The following is a 16,373-nucleotide window of genomic DNA, read 5'->3' on the forward strand; positions in this document are numbered from 1 at the left end:
TGTGTGTGTGTGTGTGTGTGTGTGTGTGTGTGTGTGTGTCTCTCTTTCTCTCTCACTGGGGATTGAACCCCTAGTCCTATTTAATTTCCACTACTTTTTGAGGCTGACTTTGAACCTGTGATCTGAGAGGTCTGGGATTCCAAGCATGCACCACAATGCCTACTTTAGAGAACTTGTTTTTAAGCAAAATATATATGGTAACAAAACTAAGCTAATGAGAATTACATCCTTAAGCATTTTTTTCTCATGTATAAATGTAAATGACTTTAACTTGTATAGTCAAAAGAATATAAAGAATTGTTTTACATTTGATCTTAGCCAAAAGGTCTAGAAGGAATTTTTGTTTTTGTTTTTTGTGGTACTGGGGGTGGAATGCAGAGGCTTTTTACCTCAGGGCTATATTCCCAGACCTATTTTATACTTTATTTGGAAGCAGGGTCTCACTAAGTTGCTTGAGAGCCTCACTAAGTAGCCGAAGCTGGCTTCAAACCTGTGCGATCATCCTGTTTCTGCAACCCAAATACTGGGATTACAAGTGTGCGCCACCATGCCCGGCCCCAGAAGGATTGTTTTAAAGTACTCTGATATTGCTTAAATTTTTATCTTCCTAGGTAGGTTAATATTCTTTCAGCATCTGTTTTGGTTTTAAATCTCTCATATATATATATATATTTTTTTTTGCGGTACTGGGCATGGAACCCAGGGGCATACATTCAGCCCTATTTTGTATTCTTTATTTTGAAACAGGATTACACTGAGTTGCAAAAGGCCTCACTAAGTAGTAGCTGAGGCTGTCTGCAAACTTCAGTCCTCTTGTCTCAGCCTCCCATATGCTGGGATTATAAGCATATCACCACACCTGGCTTTCAGCCCTTTATTATTTATTATTATTATTTACTATTATTATTATTATTTATTTTGTGGTACTAGGGATTGAACCCTGGGTCATTCTATCTCTGAGCTTTACCCCCAGCCCTATTTTGTTTTTTGTGGTACTGGGGATGGAACCCAGGGACATTCTGTTTCTGAGCTCTACCCCCAGCCCTGTTTTGTTTTTTGTTGTACTGGGGATGGAACCCAGGGGCATTCTACCTCTGAACTACACCCTCAGTCCTATTTTTTATTCTTTATTTTGAAACAGGATCTCAGTGAATTGCAAAGGATGTCACTAAGTAGCTGAGGCTGTCCGTGTCCTGTTTCAGCCTCCCAAATGCTGGAATTACAAGCATCCTCTGTTACGCCCAACTCTCCAGCCCTATTTTTTATTCTTTATATTGAAACAGGGTCTCACTAAATTGCGGAGGGACTCACAAGTTTATTGATGCTGGGTGCGAACCTGCAGTCTTCTATCTTAGCCTCCCAAATACTGGGATTATAAGCATGCACCACCATGCCTGGCTATTATTTATTTTGAAACAGGGTCTGAGTTGTGGAGGTCTTCACTATGTAGCTGAGACTGACCACGAACCTGCGATCCTCCCATCTCAGCCTCTCAAGTACTGGGATTACAAGGCTGTGCCACCAAGCCCAACACTCAAATCCTTCATACTTTAATAATGTAGAGATAAGATTCAGGCCAGGCTTTATTTGAGCTACATATCCTGAATCTTTTAGAATCAAATTTAGTAGTAGATATTAACTATTAAATATAGTAGTACATGTTAACTATTAAATATAGCTCTAAAGCCGGGCATGGTGGCGCACGCTAGTAATCCCAGCATTCGGGAGGCTGAGACCAGAGGATCACGGTTCGTGGACAGCCTCAGCTACTTAGTGAGACTCTATGCAACTCAGTAAGACCTGGTTTCAAAATAAAGAATAAAAAAATAGGGCAGGGGTTATAGCTCGGAGTGAATGCCCCTGGGATCCATCCCCAGACCTGCAAAAAAAAAAAAAATATATATATATATATATATATATATATTTATATATAGCTCTATATAGCCCAGTGTGGTGGCGCAAGTTTGTAATCCCAGCATTTGTGAGGCTGAGACAGGAGTATTGTGGTTTGTGGGCAGCCTCACCAACTTAGTGAGGCCCTTTGCAACTCAGACCCTGTTTCAAAATAAAGAATAAAAAAAATTGGGCTGGGGTATAGCTCGGAGGTAGAATTCCCGATTTCCATTCTCATTACCCCTCCTCCCCCCAAAAAATACTCTTATATATATGTGAAAGATTTTTTTTGCTTCTGTTTTTGGTGACTGTGTGCTAGCTTATTTTATGAAGGCTTTCATAGAGATTTAGACTCTTGCCGAGCACTTCTTTGGAATGAAATATATATATATATATATATTTTATATATATTTTTGTACTGGGGATTGAACACAGGAGCATTCTACCTTCGAGCTATATCCCAGTCCTATTTTTTATATCCCAGCTGAAACTGGGTGTGAACCTGCAGTCCTGTCTCATACTTCCAAGTACTGAGATTACAAACATGTGCTACCATGCTTGGTTTAGAATGAATATTCTTTAAAGAAATTTTTTTTTGGTACTTGAAATTAAACTCAAGGGCATTCTTCTCTGAGCTACCCCCCCCCCCAGCACTACTTCATTACCTTTTCTTCCTTCTTTTTTTTTCTTTTTTCTTTCTTTTTTTTTATTTTTATTGTGGTACTGGGGATGAAACCCAGGGGTATTTTGCATTCTAGCAATACCCCCAGCCCTACTTTTTAATTCTTTATTTTTGAAACAGGGTCTCACTGAGTTGCAATGGACCTCACTACATAGCTGAGGCTATCTGTGAACCACAATCCTCCTGTCTCAGACTCCCAAATGCTGGGATGGCTGAGACAGGAGGATCGCCAGAAGCATGCACCACTATGTCCAGCTATTCTTTATTTTTTGAAAAAGGGCCTCACCAAGTAGTTGAGGCTGGCTGTGAACCTGCAACCATCCTATTTTAGCCTCCCAAGTACTGAGATTACAAGTGTCCGCCACCATGCCGGGCTTTCTTTTTTAAATTCTTTTTGTGGATTGTACTCTACCACTGAGAGACACTACCACTGAGCCACGGCCTCAGCCCTTTTTGTTTTGAGACAAGGTCTTGCTAAGTTCCCCAGGCTGGCCTTGGAACTTGAAGGCCTCCTGCCTCAGCATCCTGAATAACTGGGATTACAGAAGTGCTTAAAAGTTTATAAGAGAGTGCTTCTATCAATACAAATTCTTTGTGTTGCTTGCTAGATTTAAGGATCACAGTACAGCTATGGATAGTGAACAGAACTCTGGAGCATCTTCTGTGTCGACAACAACCAGTAGCACCACCACCACCACCATTACCACTTCCTCCTCTCGGATGCAGCAGCCACAGATCTCTGTCTACAGTGGTTCAGACCGACATGCTGTACAGGTATTTCAGCAATCATGATGGGTGGGCTGACACTTAGGATAGCATTATTATTATTTTTTCTTCATTTCTGAGGCTTGAACCCAGGGACATTCTGCCTCTGAGTTATATCCCCAACCCTTTTTAGTTTTTGTTTTTTGAAGTATTGTCTCTCTAGGTTGCTGAGAATCTCACTGAATTGCTGAGTCTTTTCTCAGTGATCCTCCCTTCTCAGTCTCTCAAGTACTGGGATTATAGGCATGTACCACCATGCCCAGCTAGGATATCATTATTTTTTGCTTAAGCCAGATGACTATATTCACATTTTCAATGTACAGTTAGAATTGTTAGAATTTGGGCTATGGACTTAGCTCAGTGGTAGAGTACTTGCGTAGCATGTGAGAGGCCCTGAGTTCAACCCCAGGATCATTTAATAGGAAATTGTTAATATTTGAAACAACCAGCTATTAATTAGTAATCATATAAGGGAGCTTGTATTTTTCAGCTTCTATAAGATACAAATAATTGGATGATCCGTAGTGCTGCTACAAAGTGATGGCCCTGAACCTAGATCCTTAACATGCAAAATGGCTCTAGGGCCGGGCGTGGTGGCGCACGCTTGTAATCCCCGGGCTTGGGAGGCAGAGATGGGAGGATCGCGCAGGTTCGAAGCCAGCTGCGCGCTGGTTTACATAAAAATGTAAAAATAGGTCTGGGAGTGTAGCCCGGAGGTAGAAGGGCTTCCAGAAACCCCAGTACCACCAAAAAAACAAAAAACAAAATGGCTCTAGGATTTTCTGAGTTATTTTATATTTGAAACCAAAATACAGACTTAGGAAGATCTTTTGAAGTCTGTAAATGTGTTAAGAGGTTTATTTAAAACCCATATGGTCAGCTGGCTGTGGTGGTGAATGCTTGTAATCCCAGCATTGGGGAGGCTGAGACTGAAGGATCGCGGTTCGCGGACAGCCTCAGCCTCTTAGTGAGGCTCTCTGAAACTTAGTGACACCCTATTTCAAAATAAAGAATAAAAAATAGGGCAGGGGATATAGCTCGAAGGTCAAATGCCTTTGGGCTCCATCCCCAGACCCGCAAACAAACCAAAACCAAAACCAAAACCCATATGGTCAAAGAACCCTACGCAAGAAGATCCATTCTATACTTCTAGGGTCAGAGGTGGAGGGGTATTTAGAAAGAGTCTTAAGCTTGGTCACTTGGTTGAGAAAGTAAAGTTTATGTAGTTAAACTTTGTAATAGTGGAGGCAATATGGTATTGTATAAAAGGGCATGAACATTGCATTCTGCTATGCTATTTGTTTGAATTCTATTTTCATTATCATTAGCATCTATCTATATGGCCATGGATGAGAGACATATAATCTCCTTAACCTCGGTAAATTGAGGATAAAATTACCCACTTCATTAGTTACTCTAGGGATTAAGCTAAACGTCTAGAGTTATGTAGGGGTACATTATAAGTACCTAATTGCCAAGCATGGTGGCGCATGCTTGTAATCCCCATGCTTGGGAGGCAGAGACAGGAGGATTGCTCAGATTGGAAGCCAGAGACCCTGTTTCTAAATAAAAAATTATAAAATAGAGTGTAGCCTGGAAATAGAAGGGTTTCTAGGAACCCCAGTACCACCAAAAAAAAAAAAAAAAAAAAAAAAAGATAAGTACCTAGTAAATAATTGTAGCAAGTATCTATTGAATAATTGCTGTGTGCCAAGCATTTGATAAATGCTTTATATGAATTATTGTCTTTTTTTTGGTACTGGGGATAGATCAAAGGTGTATTCTACCTCTGAGCCACACCCTCAGCCATATTTTATTTTGAAAGAGTGTCTCACTAGGTTAATGAGAGTCTGACTACTTTCTGAGGCTGTCCTAGAACCTGTGATTCTCTTGTCTCAGCCTCCAAGTATGGAAGATTACAGGCGTATGTCTTCATACTAGGCTCTGGATTATCTAGTTTAATCCTTACCACACATTTACAAAGTAGACCTAATCATTATTTTACAAATGAGAAAGCTAGTATTTTATTTTTTTAATTTTAATTTTTTGTGTGGTATTAGAGATTGAACCCAGGGGACATTCTACCTCTGAGCTATACCCTTAGTCCTTTTTTTTTAGTGTGGTATTGGGGGTTAAACCTAGGGGCATTTTACCCCAAGCTACACCGCAGCCTTATTTTATTTTTTGTTGTGGATACTGGGGGTGGAACTCGGGGAATTCTACCTCTGAACTATACTCCCATCCGTTTTAAATTTAATTTAATTTAATTTAATTTTATGTGGTACAGGAGATTGAGCCCAGGGGCATTCTACCTTCCAGCTACACTCCCAGCTCTATTTTTTTTTTATTTTTTATTTTTGAAACAAGGTCTCACTAAGTAGCTGAGGCTGGCCATGAATCTGTGCCATGAACCTGCGATCCTCCTGTCTCAGCCTCCCAAGTACTAGGATTACAAGCATGCACCATCATACCTGGCTTTACTTTTTAATTTTGAAACAGGATCTCACTAGGTTGCTGACAGTTTCTACTTGCTGAGGGTGCCCTTGAACCTGTGATCCTTCTTTTTTTTTTTTTTTTTATGGTACTGGGGTTCCTGGAAACCCTTCTACCTCCGGGCTACACTCCCAGACCTATTTTATATTTTTATTTGGAAACAGGGTCTCTTAAGCCAGCAAGGCTGGCTTCGCACCTGCATGATCCTCCAAGTGTGCGCCACCACGCCCGGCCTGTGATCCTTCTATCTCAGCCTCCTAAGTACTGGGATTACAGGCATGTGCCACCACACCTAGAGAAAACCAGTATTTTAAATAAGCTAAATAACTTTCTCAAACTCACATAGCTAGTAGGTTCTCTGATTTCATACTTTGTGCTTTTTACATTCTATGAGATCTTGTTTTTTTTCTATTATACCTGTTTGCTTTCTCAAGAATTCTCATAATTGCATTTTTTTGGCAGTTATGAGGGGCCTAATGTATGCTAGGCCAGTGGTCTACCACTAAACTAAATCTTCAACTAAATCTAATTGCATTCTAATTGCATTCTTAACTGTGATATAGTTCTGCTCTGTTTTTCTGTGGTAGAGATCATAGTGTAATAATTATTTAACTGTTCTGTGGTTTAACATTTTTAGTTGAAAAAAAAAAGCATACATATGATATATATTTTTTTTTTGGTGGTACTAGGGTGGAACCCAGAGGCTTTCTACCTTCGAGCTATACTCCCAGACCTATCTTATATTTTATTGGAAACAGGGTCTCACTAAGTTGCTGAGAGCCTCACAAAAGTAGCTGAGGCTGGCTTGGAACCTGTACGATCCTCCTGTTTCAGCCTCCCAAGCGGGGATTACAAGCGTGCGCCACCACGCCCAGCTCAGATGATATATTTTACTATGCCATTTAGTTCTTTAGATTTCACCTAAGCTTGAACTGTTAATAAAAAATAAAGTGTTACTCAAGATACATGAGGATCTGTTTCACAAACAACTCTTAACTTTAGTTCTTAGGAGATAATAGGATTCCTTCTCTTAAAATACAGTCAATAAATGTGTGTGTGTGTGTGTGTGTGTGTGTGTCTGGGGATGGAACCCAGGGGCATTCAACCTCTGAGCTACAGCCCCTGCCCTATTTTTTATTCTTTATTTTGAAACTGGGTCTCACTGAGTTGCAGAGGGCCTCACTAAGTAGTAGCTGAGGCTGTCCGTGAACCGCGATCCTCCAGTCTCAGCCTCCCGGATGCTGGGATTACAAGTGTGCGCCACCACGCCCGGCTTAATATATCTTTATTGAGCTAAAGTAATTCTTTAATCTTCCAGCTCTTTTCCAGTACTCTTGAATTCTTTTTACCTTCTTCTGGAGAAACAAAATAAGAACAACTGCTGCATATGCCTATAGTCCCAGTACTTGGGAGGCTGAGACAGGAGGATCCCAGTTAAAGAACAGCCTCAGCAAGTAGTGAGACTGTTATTGACCTAACAAAACCCTCTTTAAAAAAAAAAAAAGGGGCCAGGGGTATAGCTTTGAGGGTTGAATCTCTAAGTTAAATCTCCAGTACCAAAACAAATAAAAAAATAAAAATAAATGTGCTATACCAGGAATATGATGTTGAATGGTAAGAAAGACTATGTTGATAACTGGGAAATTACTATACTCTGACAAAAAAAGTATAAAATATATTATTTTTTGTTTTTTAAGTTTGAATTTTAAAATTCAGTTATGAAATTAGAGGAACATACATAGATTTCTCTGACAAAAAAGACATTATAATTCTGAATCACTTAATGGTAGTTTTCTGCAGCTAGGGATCAAATGCCTATATTGACTTTCTGACAGGAGTTTGTAGCAGACGAAGCAGTGTACAGTTGAAGAGATGAGATAGCAACGTAGGAAATAAACAGAACTTAGTAGTAGAAATATGCTTCTTGAAATTTGGGTAGAGGGATTTATAGCTTTATGGTTCTAGCTGACCTGTCATGGACACTTAAGCTTTAGGATTATGGTTCTGTTTCTCCATTGGCACATTTTTTTTCTCTTTTTTTGCGGTACTGGGGATGGAACTCAGGGGCATTCTACCTCTGAGCCACACCCCCAGTCCTATATTTTTATTCTTTATTTTGAAACAGAGTCTCACTGAGTTGCAAGGGCCTCACTAAGTAGCTGAGGCTGTCCACGAACCCGGATCCTCCTGTCTCAGCCTCCCGAATGCTGGGATTACAGGTGTATGTCACCATGCTCGGCTCTCCATTAGCGCTTTCGGTTTGATTCTGTGATTAAGGCTTTGTGCTCTTCCAGTCACGGTGCATGATGTGTCTTTGGAATGTGGCTGCAGGACACGAGTGTAGCCCAACTTACCTTTTGGACAGACGCAGTGTTCTTCTCTGGTCTCAATAGAATACTTTTGCTACTTATGAAATTTCAGGCTCAGATTTTATATTTTACTAATAACCATTCACTGTAACTTTTTGTGCATGTGTGGTACTGGGGATTGGACCCAGAGGCATTCTTCCTTTGAGCTACACCCCCAGCCCTGTTTTTTTATTTTTATTTTTTATTCTTTATTTTGAAATGGTCTCACTAAGTTGCAGAGGCCTCATTAAGTAGCTGAGGCTGTCCTCAAACCTGTGATCCTCCTGGCTCTGCCTCACAAGTGCTGAGATCAGAAGCATGCCCACCATGCCAGGCTCTCACTGTAAATCTTTAGGCCTTTAGGCTTTTTTTTTTTTTTTTTTTGTGGTCCTGGGGATGGAACCCTTCTACCTCCGGGTTACAATCCCAGACCTATTTTGTATTTTTTTAAAATTTGGAAACAGGGTCTCTTAGGGTCTCTTAAGCCAGCAAGGCTGGCTTTGAACCTGCGCGATCCTCCCGTCTCCATCTCTCAAGCACAGGGAGTATAAGCGTGTGCCACCACGCCCAGCCTTTTTTTTTTTTTGTAAAAATAGTTTTATTCTATGTGGAAACAAAAACAAAGAATCTGATTTTTTTTCTTTCCTTTTTTTTTTTTTGGTGGTACTACAGATTTAACCCAAGGACATTCTACCTCTGAGTCACATTCCTAACCCTATTTTATTTTAATTTGGAAACAGGGTCTCACTTAGTTGATGAGACTCTCACTACTTACTGAGGCTGTCCTTGAACCTGTGCTCTTCTTGTCTTAGTCCAAGTACTGGGATCTCAAGCATGCACCACCGTGCCTGGCTTAGAATATGACGTTAACAGATATCTAAAGTCAGGCACGGTGGCGAATGCCATATAATCGCAGTCCTTGGGAGGCTGAGACAGGAGGATTGCAGGTTCGAGGCTAGCCTCAGCAGGGTAGGTAGTAAGACTCTCAGCAACCTAGTGAGACTATTTCAAAACAAAAAATAAAAAGGGCTGGGGTGTAGCTCAGAGGTGGAATGCCCCTGAATCCAAACCAAGTACCACAATAAAACAAAACAAAAGTAAAATGCTTCAATTCTCAGCACCATAAAAAAGAGAAAAGGCGAAAGGTTGAGATTCTGACTTAGGTTCAATTGACTCATCACAGGTGATTCAGCAGGCACTGCACCGCCCCCCCAGCTCAGCTGCTCAGTACCTTCAGCAGATGTACGCAGCTCAGCAGCAGCACTTGATGCTGCACACTGCAGCTCTTCAGCAGCAGCATTTGAGCAGTTCCCAGCTGCAGAGCCTCGCTGCTGTTCAGGTAAGACTGGCATGCGTTTGTCATCTATTTATGACTGACTGCCTTATTTATTTTTTGGTGGTACTGGGGTTTCTGGAAACCCTTCTACCTCCAGGCTACCCTCCCAGACACCTATTTTTTATATTTTGATTTGGAAATAGGGTCTCTTAAGCCAGCGCGATCCTTCTGTCTCTGCCTCCCAAGCGCAGGGATTACAAGAGTGCGCCACCAGGCCCGGCTATAAATGTATAATATATGACACCAAAGTTTACATCGTCTTCAGATAAATATGGAAAATAATTACACTGGGGATTACTTCAGATGTCCCATGGTTATTTCTTCTGAAGAAAATATGTTAATAGACTGCCAATTAGTAATTATTTGGTGGGGCTGGGATAGATATGTTTTGTATTACTGTTGGTTGCTTTTGTCTCAGTGCTTTTTACCCAGATTGAAGAAATACTATGTTAGTGGCGTGTTTTTTATGTACAAATTTCTAGGTATAGCAGTGAATATTTGCCACTACATAAATTATATATATATATATATTTCTTTTTTTTTCCTGGTACTGGGAATTGAACTCAGAGGACTTCTTTCCCTGAGCTATATCCCCAGCCATATTTTTTTATTCTTTTATTTTGAAACAGGGTCTCACTAAGTTGTGGAGGGCCTCGTGAGGTTGCTGAGTCTGGCTGCAAACCTGCGATCCTCCTGTCTCAGCCTCCCAAGTACTGGGATTACAAGCATGTGCCACCACACCCAGCTTATATTTCTGTTTTAACCAAAGGCAAGATCTTTATAATGTAAACAATTTATGTTCATTAAAAAATCAAGCTGTAGCCAGGTGTGGTGGTGCACGCTTGTAATTTGAGCATTTGGGAGGCTGAGACAGGAGGATCTGTGTTCGCAACCAGCCTCAGCTATTTAGTGAGGACCTTTGTAACTCAGTGGGACCCTGTTTCAAAATAATAAAAAAATAGGGGCTGGTGGTGTAGCTCAGAGGTAGAATACCCCTGGGTTCCATCCACAGGGGTATACACAAAAAATCAAGCTGTAAAATTTTAAGAGGCAAATAGAGATTCTACAACTCCTACTGCTTCCAACACTTCAGAGGGGGCCAGTGTAACAGTTTATTATGTTTCCCTCAAGAAATTTTCTGTACCAAAATACACATACACACTTTTCTAAAATCCAGTTATGGTGGCACATGCTTGTAATCCCAGTACTTGAGAGGCTGAAATAGGAGGATCGCAGGTTCGAGGACAACTTCAGCAGGTAGTGAGATTCTCATCAGCCTAGTGAGACCCTGTTTCAAAATAAAAATAGAATAGGGCTGGGGGTGTAGCCTGAAGGTGGAGTGCCCCGGGTTCAATCCCCAGTACCACATGAGCAAAAAATCCATTTATGTTATTCCTACTAATAACATATATTTTTATGATTAAATTCTTATGCTTAAATTTTTATTAATATTGTACTACTTTAATAAAACCATGAGATTTAATTTTAAATTTCTTCAGCACTAAAGGAGCTCAACTGACTAACCCTGAAAAAGGTTCACTTCTGGTTTTTTTTTTTTTTTTTTTTTGCGGCTCTGGGAATGGAACCCAGAGGCATTTGACCTCGGAGCTACATCCCCTGCCCTATTTTTTTTATTCTTTACTTTGAAACAGGGTCTCACTGAGTTTCAGAGGGCCTCACTAAGTAGCTGAGGCTGTCTGTGAGCCGTGATCCTACTGTCTCAGCCTCCCGAATGCCGGGATTACAAGCATGCGCCACCACCCGGCTTTCACTTCTGTTATTAACAGATACCTGTTGTGTCTTTTCCATAGCTAATTTTAACTAACATTGTGTTCATGAGTTAGAAAACTGAGTCTGTTGTGTCTTGATATAGTTCCAGTGTCTTTTTCATAATGTTGAGTGGTGGTTTCACTTCAGAGATGATAGAAACCTATAGAGTGAAACTGACAATGACTGTAGGAAATAAATTAACTATTGGCTTCTGTTTCATCATTCAGCTCTTAAGAAAAATCTTTTTGCCAGGTGTGGTGGCACATGCTTGTAATCCCAGCTTTTGGGAGGCTGAGACCAGGAGGATTGCTGGTTTGGAGCCAGTCTCAGCAGCTTAGTGAGGCTCTCAACAACTTAATGAGACACTATTTCCAAATAAAAATATAAAATAGGTCTGAGGGTGTAGTCCGAGGTAGAAGACCCCTAGGTTGCATCTTCAGCAGCACAAAACAAACAAACAAATCTGACCAAAGCAGGTTGTTTCATCCATATACCTTTTGGCTTTTGTTGTTTTTTTTTTTTTTTTTTTTTTTTGTGGTACTGGGGGTGGAACCCAGGGGCTTTCTACCTCCAGGTTATACACCCAGACCTATTTTATACTTTATTTGGGAACAGGGTCTCACTGATTTGCTGAGAGCCTCACTAAGTAGCTGAGGCTGGCTTCGAACCTGTGTGATCCTCCTGCTCAACCTCCCAAGCGCTGGGATTACGAGCGTGTGCCACTGTGCCCGGCTCGTTATTTTGTTATTTGGTATCAGAAAGGTTTTTAACTTGAGGTTTTTGCAGACATATTTTAAGGGTTTTGTTATTTTAGGCAAGTTTGTCCAGTGGAAGGCCATCTACATCCCCCACAGGAAGTGTCACACAACAATCAAGTATGTCGCAGACATCTGTAAGTATCCTGTCTTTTCCTGGATTTAAAATTAATTTTTTTTAAATTATTGCTTTCCAGAGGTAAGCTGTTATTCATGAAGTTGTTATTATGGATTTGTGGCATGTTATTTAAGTAATAAGTGCCTGGAAATAGAAATGATAGGTTGAGAATTTAGAATTGTTATTAAACTTTTGAAAAAAAAAAGAGTCTTAAAAATAAATTTGTATAACTTTTTATGCATCATTCCCACATGCTAGGTAAAGGAAAACAACAACAATACCTCACATTTGTTTTGTTTATAGTCCAGGGAGCTATTCCTCAAGTGAGTTGACTGGCAGTCCACAGAATAATGGTAATAGTACAGTAAGTTTAGGTTAGTATCTCTGAAAGAGACAGAGCAATGAAACAAAAGTCCCTAGGTGATAATAGCAATGAGACATTAAGTGGCAGGCCAGTAGTTTTCAGAGTTTTGGTTATTTACAAGTAGGTTTCCAGGTAATGGTGAAGTCATGGGAGGGATTTGGCTTCCAGGATTAAAAATAGCTACAAGGTAGGCCATCAAGTAACCAGTTAGACAGGTTGGAGTTTAGAGTATGAACAGGATCCCAGTAGGGGAATGAATATTATATAACAATTAAGTCAAAAGTCAAGTCATATATCTTGGGAAAACTAGGTGTGGTGAGGGGAGAAGAACACGGTTAATTGAATGCATAGATACCTAGCAGATGCCAGCATTATCTTCTTTCTCCTTATTAGAACAAGACAACTAATTCTAGACTATTTCAGTAGTGATGGCTGGTGATTTAATGATTATTTGGCTCTAGAAGTAGGACTGAGCTTTTAGGTTGGTGTCTTCAGCATTTCAATTGAGTGGGGCAAAGATTTAATTAAATTTGGCCTGCTGAAAGTATGAACTACACATATTTAAATATGTTTCAGATATCCTGTTGAAAAAACAAAAACCAGAAACAAGGTTAAAAACAGAACAATGGAAGGAAAGATACTTGTATGTCAAGTGGCTTATATTTCTTCTTTTTTGTGTGTTTGGTACTGGGGATTGAACCCAGGGGCATTCTACCTCTGAGCTACATTCCTAGCCCTATTTTTATTCTTTATTTTGAAACAGGGTCTCACTAAGTTGCTGAGGCTGGCTATGAACTGTGATCCTCCCGTCTCAGCCTTCCAAGTACTGGGATTATAAGCGTGCACCACCAAGCCTGGCCCCCAGCCATATTTTTAATCTTCATTTTGAAACAGGGTCTCACTGGGTTGATGAGAGTCTCACTACTAACTGAGGTTGTGTTGGAACCTGTGATCCTCCTGTCTCAGCCTCCCAGGTACTGGGATTCCAAGTGCCACCATGCCTGGCTTTAACTGGGAATGTTAAAAGGACGACTGGGCTGGGGATGCAGTTCAGTGGAGTGCTTGCCTAGCATGCTCCAGGCCCAATATCCTGCCCTGGGGATTTGGGGGGCTGTTTTTGGCTTTTAAACACACAAAATATATTTACCATATTAATAAAGAAATATGTATAAAAATAACCATGAGATGGCATTTTTACCTGTCAGACAAGGCAACTAGTTCTAGAGTACTTGCCCAGTATATGTGTGAGGCGCTGGGTTTGATCCCATACTCTTTACAAAACAAAACAACAGTAACAATAAAAAACCCAAAAGGCACAATTATGTGCATATGTATGTTTTATAATGGTGAAAAATTAGGCATAACATATATTTATTAATTGTGGATTAGTTAAGTGATATTCTTACAGTGGAATACTGTAGCTGCTAAAAATTTTTATACACAGCTAGGTGAGATGGCACATGCCTGAATCCTAGTACATGGGAGGCTGAGGTAGGAGATTTGCAAATTCAAGGCCAGCCTCAGCAACTTTGTGAGACCCTATCTCAAAATTAATAAAAATAAAAAGGGCAAGAGGTATGGCTTGGTAGTAGGGAACCTCTGGGTACAATCCCCAGCACCCCCTCCCCCATAGATACTGTACCAGGTACATACAGAGAGGCTTAGGTTTTCATTACAAATTAAGTGAACGAAGCAAGAGAATGTGGTATGATCTCTTTCTTTTGATTGTTTCTACTTTTTTATTTTTTTGCGGTACTGGGGATGGAACCCAGGGGCATTCTACCTCCGAGCAACACTGCCAGCTCTAATTTTTTATTCTTTGTTTTGGAACAGGGTCTCACTGAGTTGCAAAGGGCCTCACTAAGGAGCTGAGGCTGGCTTCGAACCTGCGCAATCCTCCTGTCTCAGCCTCCCAAATGCTAGGATTACAAGTGTATGCCACTGATTATTCTGTTTTTTAGTTATAAAATTTCCTATTGTTTCTTCCATGTATCTTATATTTCTTTTCTGAGACCTTTTTGTTTTTTTATTTGTTTAGGGTATGCTCATATTGCTTGTTTAAAGCATTTTTATGATTATGCTTGAAAATCTTTGTTTGATAATCTTAATATTTTTTCTTCTTGGTTTGGGCACCTGTTAACTTTTTCATTCAGCTTGAGGTTTCTCTGGTTCTTAGTATAAGAAGTGGTTTTTCAGTGGAAAACTGGACACTTAAAAAATTGTGTTTTTATAATATTTTTGGGTACTGAGGATGGAACACAGGAGTATTCTACCTCTGAGCCACACAACCAGTTCTTTTTGTTTATTTATTTGTTTTTTATTTTGAAACAGGGTCTAAGTTCTAAGGCTAAGTTGCTGAGGCTGGACTTAAACCTGGGATCCTCCTGTCTCAGCCTCCTAACAACTGGGTATTAAGACCAGGATATTTTCTGAGATGTACCCATAGCCCTATTTTATTTTGTTGTTGAGGTTGGCCATGGATCTGCAATCCTCTTGTCTCGATCTCCCAAGTACTGGGATTATATAAGCCTGTGCCACTATGCCCAGCTTTGAAAACAAATTTTTTCTTTCTTTCTTTTTTTAATGGTACTGGGGATGGAACCCAGGGTCTTTCTACCTCCAGGCTACACTCCCAGATCTATTTTATATTTAAGTTGTTGAGAGCCTCACTAAGTAGCTGAGGCTGACTTTGAACCTGCGCGATCCTTCTGTCTCAGCCTTCCAAATATTGGGATTACAAGCATGCACCACCATGCCCGACCTGAAAACAAAAATTTTTAAAAAGGTTGGGATGTAGTTCAGTGGTAGAGGGCATGCCTAGCACATGTGAGGCCCTGGGTTTGTTACTTGTACCAAAAAACAAAAATCTAGAAGTACATGTATGGTTGATAACAAGTAGGCAGAAAGGAAAAGGAAGGGAACAGTTAGTGCTATATTTCTCTTTTGAGGTGTGGGGTTTTCTGTAAGTTTTTAGAGCTGAGCATGGTGGTGCACACCTGGGATCCCAGGACTTGGGAGGTTGAAACAGAGGGATCACAAGTTCAAGGACAGCCTCATCAACTTATCGAGACTATCAGCAACCTAGCAAGGGCCTGTTTCAAAATAAAAAATAAAAAGGAGTGGGAATGTAGCTCTGAGGTAGAATGCCCCTGGATTCAATCTGCATTGCCACACAAAAAAAGAGTTTTTAGAGAAGGTGATTTTGAGTTGTTCATTGTAGGTGGGGATGGGGTTGGGGTGTTATGGTGAGTAGGATGCTTATTACAGTCAGAAGCATTGTTACCAGTGCCATAAAAACCTGAGAAATCTTTACATCATAGGTCATTTTATATGGATAATGTGAAGATTGTGCATGGGCGAGTGGGAGGTAGGTAGAGAAGACTGAGCTTAATCCAGAAATATACATATGTTTATTTTTCCTTCTGGTTCTGGGGATGAACCTAGGGCCTTGTAGGTGCTAGGCAAGTGCTCTACCACTGAGCTACATCCCCGGTTCTATCCAGACAATTCTTTAATGTATAATTAATAAAGTCAGGGAGAAGAGAGGCGGAGTAATATAGCAGCTAAATAAAACCAGTGAAAGATTACATGTCAAGCAGGAAACACACTGAGGTGGCTCAGTTTGCAGCTGTTAGAGAGTAATGTAGCTGCAAGTGCTGGGATTACAAGTGTGCGCCACCACGCCCACTCCTAGTCTTTTCTTTCTAATGTTTCAGTAAATTATTGTTGCCTCCAATCTATCACTTTTTTTTTTTGGTGGTACTAGGGGTGGAACCCAGAGGCTTTCTACCTCCGGGCTATACTCCCAGACCTTTTTTATATTTTATTTGGAAACAGGGTCTCGCTAAG

At 40.4% G+C, this 16,373-nt stretch overlaps 1 protein-coding gene across 3 annotated transcripts in view; it reads left to right on the forward strand.

Moving 5' to 3' along the window:
* Nucleotides 1–3,190: 3,190 nt before the first annotated feature.
* PHC3 (polyhomeotic homolog 3) overlaps nucleotides 3,191–16,373 on the forward strand; it is a gene marked incomplete at both ends in the record, with an annotated part of 73,428 nt that continues 60,245 nt past the window's right edge. For 2 of the 3 annotated variants that reach the window (XM_080695733.1, XM_080695734.1), the window contains 3 exons: nucleotides 3,191–3,349; nucleotides 9,365–9,520; nucleotides 12,102–12,179. In XM_080695733.1, coding sequence (XP_080551859.1) covers nucleotides 3,206–3,349; nucleotides 9,365–9,520; nucleotides 12,102–12,179 — 378 coding nt within the window. The remainder of the gene's footprint in view (nucleotides 3,350–9,364; nucleotides 9,521–12,101; nucleotides 12,180–16,373) is intronic. The other variant, XM_080695732.1, reaches the window with a different exon arrangement.

This window comes from Muscardinus avellanarius (assembly GCF_963383645.1).
Source record: "Muscardinus avellanarius genome assembly, chromosome: 5".
Classification (NCBI taxonomy): Eukaryota; Metazoa; Chordata; class Mammalia; order Rodentia; family Gliridae; genus Muscardinus; species Muscardinus avellanarius.